At 43.0% G+C, this 13,632-nt stretch overlaps 1 protein-coding gene and 1 long non-coding RNA gene across 2 annotated transcripts; one reads left to right on the forward strand and one right to left on the reverse strand.

The window, feature by feature from the left end:
* Positions 1-5,674: 5,674 nt before the first annotated feature.
* Positions 5,675-7,400, reverse strand: LOC103653127 (uncharacterized). The gene is made up of 3 exons (XR_002268700.2): positions 7,000-7,400; positions 6,827-6,882; positions 5,675-6,191 (listed from the first exon to the last, which is right to left on the reverse strand). It is a non-coding gene; the product is annotated as an uncharacterized lncRNA (long non-coding RNA).
* A 560-nt stretch (positions 7,401-7,960) lies between these two features.
* Positions 7,961-8,786, forward strand: LOC100272455 (calmodulin). Its single transcript, NM_001146929.1, has one exon. The coding sequence runs from the start codon at positions 8,059-8,061 to the stop codon at positions 8,503-8,505; it is 447 nt and encodes a 148-aa protein (NP_001140401.1). The 5' UTR covers positions 7,961-8,058; the 3' UTR covers positions 8,506-8,786.
* The last annotated feature ends 4,846 nt before the right edge of the window (positions 8,787-13,632 follow it).

The raw sequence follows: 13,632 nt of genomic DNA on the forward strand, positions 1-13,632 counted from the left end.
CTTCGCCGTCACTCCGCACCGCTCTCCAATTTGGTATAATCTTCACTCATATATTGTTTGCCAAAGGGATAGAAAGTAATGAAAGGGCTTATATTTCACTCACAAGTATCCGTTTTTGGCGATTCATTGCAAAGGGGGAGAAAGTATTAGCCCAAAGCAAAAGGACCGCACCACCACGCTAATTTCAATAAAATTTGAAACAAGTTTAAGTTCTTTAAATGTTTTTCAATTGGTATCTTTGAAAATTCTATCTCAATTGGTAAAACCCTCTTGAACACTAAGAGGAGAATTTCATTGAGGGGGAGTTTTGTTAAGTCAAGGGAAAGCATTTGAAACAGGGGGAGAAAATTTCAAATCTTGAAAATGCTTCTCGAAATCTCATTCATATACCTTTGACTATTTGCAAAAGGATTTTGAAAAGAGTTTTCCAAGAATTTGCAAAAACAAAACTAGTGGTGCAAGCGTGGTCCAAAATGTTAAAAGAAATAAAGCAATCCATGCATATCCTATGAATGTATAAATTGGTTTAATTCCAAGTAACCTTTGCACTTACCTTATGCAAACTAGTTCAATTCTGCACTTATATATTTGCTTTAGTTTGTGTTGGCATCAATCACCAAAAAGGGGGAGATTGAAAGGGAAATAGGGTCAAATCTTTTCCTAAATGATTTTGGTGGTTGAATTGCCCAACACAAATAAATTGGACTAATTAGTTTGCTCTAGATTATAAGTTCTACAGGTGCCAAAGGTTCAACACAAACCAATAAAAAGTCCAAGAAAGGGTTCAAATAAAAAGAGCAAAAGACAACTGAAGGCAGCCCTGGTCTGGCGCACTAGACTGTCCCGTGTGCCACCGGACAGTGTCCGGTGCACCAGGGAGATCGACTCCCAACTTGCTAGCTTCGGGTTTCTGGGATTGCCTCACCGCTATAATTCACTGGACTGTCCGGTGTAGCACCGGACTGTCCGGTGTGCCAAGTGGAGTAATGGCTACAACGCCAACGGTCGTCTGCAAAAGGTGAACAGTGAGCTACAGTGCGCGGACTGCGCACGCAGAAGTCTGAGCAGGCACAGATGGCGCACCGGACAGTGAACAGTGACTGTCTGGTGCACCACCGGACTGTTCGGTGGCCCCACTTGTCAGAGCTCCAATGGTCGAACCCTAACGGTTGGGTGACGTGGCTGGCGCACCGGACTGTCCGGTGCGCCCTTCGACAGCAGCCTTCCCCAACGACCACTTTGGTGGTTGGGGCTATAAATACCCCCAACCACCAACACTTCAAGGCATCCAAGTTTTCAGCCAACACATTCAATACAAGAGCTAGTGCATTCAATACAAGACACAAATAGAGTGAATCAAAATGTCTCCAAGTCCCAAACTCCACTCAAAGCATTAGTGACTAGAAGAGAGAGTTTTTGTCGTGTTCTTTTGAGCTCTTGCGCTTGGATCGCTTTTCTTCTTCCTCCTTTCTTGTTCTCAACTCAATTGTAATCAAAGCAAGAGACAGCAAGTTGTGGTGGTCCTTGTAGTGGACTAAGTGTCCCGTTTGATTGAAGAGAAAAGCTCACTCGGTCTAGGTGACCATTTGAAAGAGGGAGAAGGTTGAAAGAGACCCGGTCTTTGTGACCACCTCAACGGGGAGTAGGTTTGCAAGAAGCGAACCTCGGTAAAACAAATCACCGTGTCATCTGCTCTTATTTGCTTGTGATTTGTTTCCCCCCTCTCTTTCGAACTCGAATATATTTCTAACGCTAACCCCAGCTTGTAGTTGTGCTTAAACTTTATAAATTTCAGATTTGCCTATTCACCCCCCCCCCCTCTAGGCGACTTTCACATACCTTGATGTTCCTTCTGCGGTCTCGCTAACAACCACGTTTACTGTTTTCTTCTCTTGAGCTGGTTTTTTCTCTTGATTAAATTTGCGGTCTGGACACGCGCTTGCCCAGTGATCAGTAATCCCGCAAACAAAGCAACCAGCTCCTTTGTTCTTCCTTTTAAACGAGGTTGTCTATTTGGGCTTCGTGACATTCTGTTGCTTGTTCTTCCTTTTATTATTATGTGATGCATTGGAGTTCTTCTTTTGTACCACATTGGCAGTAGGAGTCTCAACTCCTTTTCCTCGAGTGTCTTTTGCTCTCGCCCTCTCCTCAACATCAAGAGACCCAATAAACCCATCCACGCTAAAATCTTGCCTCTTATGTTTTAGAGTGGTAGCAAAATCCATCCAAGAAGGTGGCAGCTTAGCGATAATACCGCCAGCCACAAACTTTTTTGGCAAGACACATGGGAACTGTTCGAGTTCCTTAGCCAGCGCCTGTATTTCATGAGCCTATTCGACTATAGGACGGTTCTCAACCATCTTGTAATCAAACAGCTGCTCCATGATATACAACTCGCTACCAGCATCAGAAACACCGAACTTCTCATCTAATGCATCCCATATCTCTTTTGCAGATGTGCACGTTAGATAAGAATCAACATACTTGTTGGCAAAAGCGCCAATCATGGCGCCTCGAAACAGGTTATCGACAATGTCGAACATTCTCTCCTCCTCATAAGTGAACTATTCAGGTTTCCCCTATGCGGCATGATAGCAGTTCATTGCAGCCAACCACAGTATCATCTTACTATGCCACCTCTTATAAAATGTCCCATCAAAAGGTTCATTTGGTTTTAACGCAGCAGCAAAACCGCTAACAGAAAAATGCCTAATATCAGGTTTTTGGATTGTTACAGAAATATGCATTTTCAGTTTTAATTTAATCCAGAAAACCACGGTGATGTATGTGATGACATGTATGTGCATATGTGTATCACTACTCACATTAGCAGTAAACAACAGTAAAATATACATAAATACAAAGAATAGATTGTACCCTGCGGAGGGACCGATGCTCAAGGCATCAGTGGCTCCATTCATACGAGACATCTCATGTGTATGTTCGATGTAGTCGTACATAGTCGACGCAGGCAGATGTACGCAGTGCAATCCCTCGAACGACACCGGCGACGAGGAACTTGATCAGTGCTGGTCGAGTGGACGAAGCGAGCAATCACGAGTACGCTCCCCAAAAACCTGATCGTCCGCACACCCGTGCAAGTGTAGCTCTGCGGATGGCGATTTCAGAGGCCTGCTATCCCACACTCTCTGTGCTCGCATAAGGTGGGACAGGGATGGGTTGTACGCAACGTGTCTGAGAATGTTTGTACGTGTTCTGTTGTAACCAGAAGCAGCCTCACCTCCTCCATATATATACAGTTATACACATAGGGAGGCCAAAGGACAGTAACAGTCGCCATCAGAGCTATTGTTACAGCCAGCCAGAAACTGACGCCATCAGTGATGGCCGTTAATAGCTGACAGCCATTACAACTCGTCCGTTACTAGCCATAATACATGAAACGACCAGTAACGTACGATAGTAATGGACGGGGTCATCACTCTAGGCAAAATGTCCAACCGTTAGAGAGAAATATTTGTACCAAGGTCCGATCTACCACGGCCACGGCCGGCGGCGCGTGCGTGTGACAGTACTTCATCCTTTTCTCAGCTTCTCAATAGATGCACTAATGATTCACCTATTTAAGTTGATTGAACTGTTCCTTGAACTCTTGGCATTGTACTAAAGTACTAGTACAACATAACATTAAAGTGAACCTATAACATTGACTATTATTAAATATTAATATGGATCAGACATACGTTTTGAAAAGTTGTGGGTGTCGTGTGGTTCTTTAAGCATGTGGCCATGCCAAATGAGGCAGTGGCGAGCGAGCGGCAAGCGCTTGCGGCCACCTCCGCACTTCCCTGGTCTCGAACTCCCTGATGGTAATGGTATGCTCCACTAGTGTTTGACGCGCGCTCTGCGCGTGCTGTTTTGTTAACATCATATCAAAATGAATATATAAAAAATAAAGATAATATATACAAAGGTATTAAGATAACATAACGATGATATCTAAGACAATTAGAATGATCAGCATTGAGCAGTATACATTAAAACCATCAACTCACATTTTGCTTGATCACACCTATGTGTTCACAATGTATTGCCATCCAGAATATAATTTCCACTTTTGTCATGCCTAAGAAGTAATCTGCTGACGTTCAGGTAATTTTACAAACCTGTTTCAATATAATTTTGACTCTCTTTAGGTGCACCACATGTAGTAGAATTGGTGTCCTCCATATTCAAAACTAAACATATGGAGGAGAGGACAACATATCGATTAATGGGCAGCTGCAGCTCTCTTTGAATGAAAACAATAAGACATAATCAATGGGCAGAAAGGGATGACATTTAAGAATACAATTATCACTTGCAAGTTGCAACATCTGGTGACCTAGTACCCTATAACAAAACATACCCTAGAAAAAATAAACCATCATGGCTACAAAAGATTAGGGTCTACAACAAAAGGGGGAAACTGCATGAACCACCATTCAAAGTTCAACAGAAATTATAAAAATAAAAGAAACTATTATCTACCATCATGGCTACGAAAGATTAGGATCTGCAACAAAAGAGGGGAAAATTTGGATGCTCTACCATTCAAAGTCCACCAGAAATACTGAAAATAAAAGAAACTATTACCTACCAGCATTATCTTCTTAGCTATATCAGCAAATTTGAGGGAGATCCTTGTATCAAATACTGAAATTACTGCTGTAATATGATGTGTCATTTTCCAATTTGATGCTTGTTGAACAGAGTGAGTGCTTTCACAAAATGCTAGATGGATATTTTGAAGCGACAATTACTTTAAGGTTGGACTCAAAACCACTAATGACACATGAAGACAACCAATTCTTAAAAGCAGAGAAAGGGCTCAGTAGTCCATAAAAATATTGTGGTCATCTTAAGGTACTTAAATAGAGCAGCACGTGTAGGATATAGTGCTGGAAAGTCCGAGGAGCAAGATTTGGTTCGCCTGGCAACAAAGGAACCAAAACTAATCCATCCAGTCAAAGGCCGACCAGGAATCACTTACTAATAGAGGAAGAAACCAATCCACCAACTCTCGGGTGGATCTCTTCCCATTCCACTGGGTGGGTGGGTGGGTGGGTGGGTGGAGGAGGAGGAACGCTGCCGAGGGGAGGGTGGTGCAGGAGCACGGAGGATCCGACACCGAGCGTTTGGAGCGAGTGTCAGGCTGATGAGTGGAGATCCCCCTCTCTCTCCCGGCTCCTCCCCTAGGAGAGCGAGGTCAGAGATAAATCTCCTCATGTAATTATCATGTGGTCCATGTGAATTCATACTGCAAACTGTTACTTCCTCCATTCCAAATCATAAAACAAATTGAATTTTCTAGATGCATTGCTTTAACTATATATGTAGACGTATTGTATATCTATGTGCATAGCAAATGCTATGTATCTTGAAAAAATGAAACGTCTTGTAATCTAGGATGTAGTAGTACTGTAGTAGTGAAAATTTTGAAAGTCTGACAGGAAGCATACCAGGATGCAGGGATAGGAAAACCATATTCTTTTTGCTAACTTTATGGCTATTTAATTGCTTGAACCATGAAGGAACTCCATGTATGCAACCTGGATCAATTAATCTATGATAGGATAGCCGTTTCAATTGGTCACTGAGGGTCATCTCTTGCATGAATGAGAATCTAATGCCGCTAAATGGGAGGGCAGCTTTGGTGCTTAGGTAATAACAATTATGGAAAAATATGAAATCTGCATTATCTACTGCAAGAGAACCATGAGGGCTACCAATACAGGTCCAGCTTCCACCATATTCGAACCCACACACTAGGGAATAAACTAATAGACAATATGGTCTCCAAGAATACTTACCTGAAGAAACAATTAGATATCCTGACTCCTGAGCACATTCAACTTTCATAATCCTTTCGACCAACCAGACTCAACAAAGAGGCGATGCAGAGGGATGGTAGCTCTTCATGAAGGGGAATGAGAAAGGGACGTGAGAGCTAACAGGGAGAAGACCGTGGAAGTGGAACATTGCAACAGATGAGATGTTCTTCATCATATAGCGACATATCCAATCAAGGATTCCAAAACACTCTGAGGAAACACTCGAAGCTTTTCTCTAGTAAGCAAGTAGGTACCATTATTACTTTGATGATCGGAGTAACTTCCATTTAGTCGACTTCTTGAATCACCCCATTTTCCATCAGATCTCCTATTTTCGTTGTACTCATCCTTGTCATCCTGCAAGGTGGTGATCAATGAACACATAGTGAAATTCAAAGAGAATAATATGTTTCCAAAGTAAGGATTGGTTATTAAGGAGAAACATTTAAACCAATAAGGATACAACATAACCTTTGCTAACATTTCACATAGACAGCTAAACATTGTAATTTAGAAAAAGAAATTGCTAAAAAAGGTCACCTATTGTAAGGGTGTCCATTTCGTTGAGGATCCATTCCTTAAAAAAATACTTCTCTAGCACACAGGATCCATTCCTCAGATTAAGTTTTCAAAATTATAACTAAAGCAATAAACCTTGTAAACCTACTTGGTAGGAAATACATTGCCAGGAAAATATACAATTTAGCTACTGCACTTTTTTCATTTTGTTAAGCTGCTAAGAATTTTTTGTATTACGCTTGGAATATTGGAGGAAGATTTGCTTTGTATAGAAAGAACAAACTGGAATGTCATAACTCATAAGAATAAATCTACATCAACTAAAATTTTATTGCAAATGCTTTTCATGAAGAATATCGGCATGCATTGATGTGTGCAACTGCAAAACATATGCAAGATATTGAAGCTCATAAGGATTCTAGTCAACGCAATTAATAAAATAATATTGTACTTCCGAAATAAAGAATACTCACCAGATTGTCTTTTCTTAAGTGATTTACGATACCTTTCAATAGTCTCATAAAGATTTCTACAGAAAGACTCAGCAAACATAAGCATATCAGAAATATGGAAAATCGAGATGAAGCAAGTAGACTAAGTGGAAAAATAGTTAACTGATTTTATGACATGGTGGCGAAGGCCCTACACTTGATTCATCCGTTCGGCGCTTGCACGCAAGCCTCGGGTCACCGGCAAGGAGGGCTGCAAGCCACGCCCAAATCACAGTCAGGCCACATGGAGAGAGGGAGGTGTCTCGGGTCGCTAGGGGCGCTCGCCCGTGAGCCCTAGGTCGGGGGGTGCCCCAACAGCGGGAGGGGGGGCGTTTGAGAAAGAGGGGATGGTCTCCTCGCATTGGTTCACGTGGATGGGAGGGGGATGGATCTCTAGCGTGCCATGGCAGGAAAGTGCAGGGAGCATAGGGCTCCTGGCCAAGAACAACACCCTGTCGGCAGCGTTTAGATGAAATGGATGGATGGGGGAATGGCGGGCGACAGCGTTTATCAGAGAGGGGAGGGGTGGAGCACCTGCTGGAAGCTTCACAATACATGACGGTGCGGTAGAAGGTGGAAGTGTCCAGAGGCGATGAAAACGACGGACGCACGAGAGAGCACGCGACGAATGTGAGCATCCACGAATGAATGACTACGGACATTTCCAACGATGTGGATAGGTTAGGAAGCCACGTTTTCTACCAGCTTTTATATATAGGAAATGACAGTGCTGCCCTATCTCCTCGGTGGTCACCTGGACGGGCGTGCTTCCCAACCTCCCAGACCTACCTCCCCGACGTCATACTCTCAGTTAACGTGGAGTTCACAGCTAAGCAGCTAAAAACTTACACCTTTCAATGGTATATATCTGAAGTAAATTCTTTTAATGATATATATCTCAAATTTGGTTCTTTTGAGGGCATGAATCCAATTTTCTCTAGTTTTAAAAATTTTACTTTTTAAAAAAAAATGTAAAAATGAAAAGGCTCGCCTTTCGTGGGCCTCGTCCAGCACCTCCCAAGTCCACCACGAGCCCACCCAGACGAGACAAGACGGGACAAGGTGTGTGGTGTGTTCTGTTCCCGACACCCGCCCACACCGGCGACCACCAGACCACCCAAATCAGTTGCCCTTGCCCACACGGCCACACGCCTCTCCTCTCCTTTTCTCCTTCCCCCTTCAGGCTCCCCGATCCGACGACCCCAGCGGCGGCGATGGGCGGCAAGGACCTGACAGAGGAGCAGATCGCCTCGATGCGGGAGGCCTTCACGCTGTTCGACACGGACGGGGACGGCCGCATCGCTCCCACGGAGCTGGGCGTCCTCATGCGCTCCCTCGGCGGGAACCCAACCCAGGCGCAGCTCCGGGACATCGCCGCGCAGGAGAAGCTCACGGCGCCCTTCGACTTCCCGCGCTTCCTCGGCCTCATGCGCGCCCACCTCAGGCCCGAGCCCTTCGACCGCCCGCTCCGCGACGCCTTCCGCGTCCTCGACAAGGACGGCTCCGGCACCGTCGCCGTCGCCGACCTCCGCCACGTCCTCACCTCCATCGGAGAGAAGCTCGAGGTGCACGAGTTCGACGAGTGGATCCGCGAGGTCGACGTCGCGCCCGACGGCACCATCCGCTACGACGACTTCATCCGCCGCATCGTCGCCAAATGATCCCGTCCCCTCCGAGTCTCCATTCCGCCGATCCACCCTCGCGCGCTCTTCGTCTGTAATAACTTCGTCTTCCATCCCCGTGATTTCATTTTGTTTCCCTTCTATGGCTGGCTCATTTGAATTCAATCTGGCCTCCTCTTCGTTCCGAGACTGTTCGGATAAAACGGATAATGGTTGCTGTGTGATTATCAACCAATCAACGATTAATTATTAGTAGATCTGGCTGATGGTGCTTTTGCTTAGCTACCTGTAATGTAAAGTGTGGGTCTGCCTCCTTTGTCACTGATTTTGGCTTGCCTGGTAACGAATCTCTGCTATGATCTGCACTGGCTTATGTATTCATGCTGATCTAGTGCTACTTTTGTTTGGGTCATAGGTTGTATTGGAATCTGGAAATTTCATTGGCCTGCTTTAGGATTTCTAATGTTTGTTGCCTACCCGTGTTGTGTTGATTGCCAGTCTTCCCATTTCAATTTCATGCAATGGGATTGTCCAAAAACTTGCTCGCTTGTGAAGATAGCGATTTTGGACCTGTGGTTTAGTCAATCGACTAGTCCAATTGTCCAGCAGTCTCATTGGATTGGATTATTCCTTGTTGCTCCACATTTACTTCCTTCTCTTGGTCCATGTCACTGCTACTTGTAATTTGATTCATAAAAGAGCCAGCAATAGTGATTTGCTTCTTTTCAGAGCATGTTGCTGATAAGCAGCTGCTTCCATATACATGAATTGGCCAATGGCCGCCATCACACGTTTCAGTTTTGCTGAAAAGTTTTTTTTGTGTGTGTGTCAACTGTTAGGGTTACCACCTTTCCATGAACTAGTGTCTCATAGGCATATATTCCTCCATTATCAATCAAATATTAACTAATCGTGACTTCATGCAGTTTTAGTTTTTATCTAAGCTCAATTCACATTCTCCATGCTTGTATTGAAACACTTTTTTGGTAAAAGCTATATAGGAGTTTTTTTTTTAAAAAAAAAAAACTTCATAATTTTATACATGGTCACATGGAGAATGCAGTCACATGGAGAATGCAGCATTCTGATAATAAGATTTTGGCCACATGCTGCATTGTTGTTGTTCCGTCTCTAAGCATGTATAGTGATTTTCTGGATGGTAGTTCTCTTTGAGTATCTCTAAGAGCTCTCCAGAAAATTACTCCTAAAAATTAGTTTTAAGGGACATCTAAAAATAATGCAACTAAAGCAAATGCTATAAACGCTAGCCGCAATGACAAACGCTAGAGCAAATGCTATAATCATGCAGTTACTTCAGTGGCGTACCGTAAATACTACTCTCTCGGTTCATAAATAATTAGTTATTATTTATTTTTTTATAGCTTGTGTTTGACTTAAATTTTTATAATTTTTTAATAAATATTTTGAATAAGACGAGTGGTCAAAATTTTCGAAAAAAAAACAACGGTGTTATATCTTTGTGAACGGAGGTAGTACTGCAGAACTAGAGCAAGCAGAAGAAACGCTATTTCAGAGTTTACAACCCTCCTGCTCGTCGTACAACATCAGTACAATAAACAGGAGATAGTTGAGTAAGAAAATAAAGAAAATTGAAAAGAAATAATATTATATATGATAGTTGGTATAAGGTTGAGATCGATCATGTATGTTCGATTGCTCTGCAACTTTAAGCTATAAAGACAAAATTTTGTAGAAGCCGCATGCCGCAGTCACAGACAGATTAAAGTTACAACGAACTTGAAACATGACTGCGGAGTACTGTGATATAATGTAAAGAATTTAGTTGACAAGGATATAATATTATTTTTAGATTAAAAATTCAGAGTAGTATGATTGTAGATAACCTTACGTTCATCTTCCTAAGAAACTCTTCCTTGTTGCCATGAAACACCACACTAAGCCCCCATTCATTACAAGTTAAAACCAGGCTTTGATGTCCGTGTTGTTAATTCATATGATCTCACTTTTTTCTTAATTCATAATTTAAAATGCCCTCTAGGTAGCCTATGTTGTTACATTGATCTAGACTAGGGGTGGGCATTTTAAAACCGAAAACCGAACCCGAATAGATCGAATTGTCGATCTATTCGGGTTTTCGGGTTCAGGTTCGGTTCCTATATGTTGATGAGGACATCACTTCTATACATACAATGAATAGACCGATAACACGATCTCGTGCACGATAGCTAAATCTTCAGGTACGTTCTACCCTAGTCAATTGTGTTTCAGAGCTTACGCTTGGGGCCATGGATGTTTCGATGATTAGGTACCTTGGAGAGGACCAGTAAGGACTTGGGAAAGGCCAAGGTGTTGAGGAGGAGCAGCAAGGGCGGCCACAACAGGAAGGAGATCAAGTCCGACTCGGCTACGACTCCATCTCGGGTTCCAGGACCAGTCTGCACTAAAATGGACGCCCAGAATGCATCCGGACTCCGATTGCGACGGACTTGATACGGTTGGAAAGATAAGGAGATTATCTAACCAACCCAACTGGTTCCACCCTAAAATTCATCCGGAGTCAACGAGAATCGTCAAAACAAGTCAGCGTTCAGATTCTGTTTTAGTGCTGCGACACCGTCTGTTGGGCCGTTGGGCCGTGTATCGCGTCGGAGCCCATTAGAGCGAGTCCAGGGGTCACGCACGCCCTAATACTCTATTTATTCAGCAGCCGCCGCCACATTTAGGTTTGGATTTTTCTTAGATCAATTCTGTCATCGAACAGTATCGTCGTCATCGGTTTGTGAGACCCCATCCCATAATCAATACAATTTTGGTTGCTTTTCTTTTCTGTTCTTGCTTGTGTTCTTGATTGCGCTTGCAGGGATAAGCCTTCGTGGCGAGGTCATTCGTGTGTCACGGGTGATAACTAACGGAGCCGTGGTGTAGTGATTGCGAGGAACCGTTCGCTCGGAGCCTTAGTCATCAACGTCGAGATCTCCACTCAATCAAGTTATCGTATCTCACGGAAGATCGGGCAGTGACTACTATCAATTGGTATCAGATTTACATGTTGCCCGTGAGGTATAATCCTACCTTTAGATTAGTTTTGTTTTGTCCCATAGTCCATAAAAAAGCCAAAAAATAATAATTACGATCAGTTTATTGCGACCTAAAACCATCGTCTTAGCCTTTGCACAATTCAGTTTTAGAGTCTGTAGTTCTGAGTTCGTGTTCTAGGTTGAGTTTGATTGCTGGTTTAGATTTGTTTTGGTTCAGTTTGATTGTGTCCACCCGCTTCCATCCTACAAAACCGACCATATCTACAAAATAGATCCTATCTCTAAAACCGACTCTATCCACAAGACATATCATTTCTCTAAAACCGACCCTATCCACAAAACAGATCCTGTATCTAAACCGACCATACCCACAAAACAAATTTTATATCTAAAATCGACCATATCCACAAAATAGATACTATCTCTACAACTGACCCTATCCACAAAATAGGTCCTATCTCTAAAACCGACCCTATCCAAAAAAAAATGAACCCCCCACCCTTCCAACACCTCGCCAGAAACCCTGATTCAGAGTCCAAACTTAAAACGACCATAACTTTCGCCTCGGAACTCGAATCGGGCCCATTTTTTTCAAATCGCACAGAATTAAATTTGGCATCCGATTCTTTTTGGCTTTGATGGATTCGTTGTTTTTAAAATTCCCAAATTCGGCTTGGAAATAGGACTTCTCATTTTCCAAACATTTATTCCGATTTTAGGGCAAACTTGCAGAAATTCCAGAGGACGCGTCATTGCATAAAAAAATCTGAAACTTGGTGTGTTATCTTCTTATGTGCTGCTACAAAATAAAAAATATAATTTTTTTTGAAAAAACCGCAAAAAAGAAGGGTAACACATAACCACGCCAGTGTTCTGTACACCTTTGTAATTATTTTGCCCTAAGCCTGTTTTCTTGCTGCACCCATATACTTGTACCTCCTTTCTTGTACCTTGGTCCAACTGTTCTATTATATTTTCTAGGCCAGCAATTAGGACGAGTACTTGTAACACTTATTCAGCATTGGTATCTGTTACTGACTTGTGTGCCATATATATATATATATATATATATATATATATATATATATATATATATATATATAGTCAGCCTTCCCAGAACTCCAGCTTTCTCTCGAGCAGAACAGGTACTCCTTTGCAATCACTCATGCTCGTTGGACAGTCACATCGGTCACTGTTTGCCACCTGTAGTGCTGGTAAGAACGTTGTAAGAGTGGGGTAAGACGCTTCATAATTTGTATTCCACCACCACCACCCTGAGAGATAGTTGTAGGGTTCACATTGTTTGTTGCCTTTTTGTCTCTGTTTTGTGCTAACAATGACAGGACCAAAGAACCAAATGGACAAGGACAAGGGGCCTAAGCTTAACGACGATGAGTGTATCTCTCAGATGGAATTGAAGGAGATGATGCGCGCGATGACTGAAGCTTTTAAAAAATACCAGGACTCTGCGGCGACATCCTATGAGCAGCTTGATCGAAGAGTTGCTGAACTTGTTACACGCATGGACGTACTGGAGGCTCGTCCCTCACCACCAACTCCAGCCCCAGCTCACTCTCCTGTGGACGACGACAACGACGACGATGATGTTTATGCACCGCTGCGACAACGCCTCGCACGTAATCGACAAGGTATGGGAGGTAATGGTAGACGTCGTCATCATAATCCTGAACCATACCATGATCCATTTGCTAAGATTAAGTTCTCTATTCCACCGTTCATGGGTTCTTATGATGCTGAAGCTTACTTAGATTCGGAGATGACGGGAGAACAAAAATTTAATTCCGATCTTGTTCCTGAGCAGCATAGGGTTAGACAAGCCACTAGTGAATTTAGAGATTTTGCTATCATTTGGTGGAATAAACTTGTTAACACACGTGTTGCACCACAAACATGGAATGTGTTAAAAGAGGAGATGCGAGCTCGCTTTGTTCCCCCTTCTTATAGACGTGATCTTCGAAAAATTGCAACGCTTAGATCAGGGAGACATGTCGGTACAAGAATACTACCAGGAGCTTCAGAAAGGCATGCTACGATGTGGGGTAGTTGATGATCTAGAGGATCAAATGGTTAGGTTTTACGGGGGATTGAGGCGGGAGATTCAGGATATTGTTGATTATAAAGAATA

The sequence above is a fragment of the Zea mays genome, chromosome 4 (assembly GCF_902167145.1).
Source record: "Zea mays cultivar B73 chromosome 4, Zm-B73-REFERENCE-NAM-5.0, whole genome shotgun sequence".
Classification (NCBI taxonomy): Eukaryota; Viridiplantae; Streptophyta; class Magnoliopsida; order Poales; family Poaceae; genus Zea; species Zea mays.

Bases quoted from the DNA above. Each gene is read 5' to 3' on its own strand.
- LOC100272455 (NM_001146929.1), top strand. From the start codon at position 8,059: ATGGGCGGCAAGGACCTGACAGAGGAGCAGATCGCCTCGATGCGGGAG.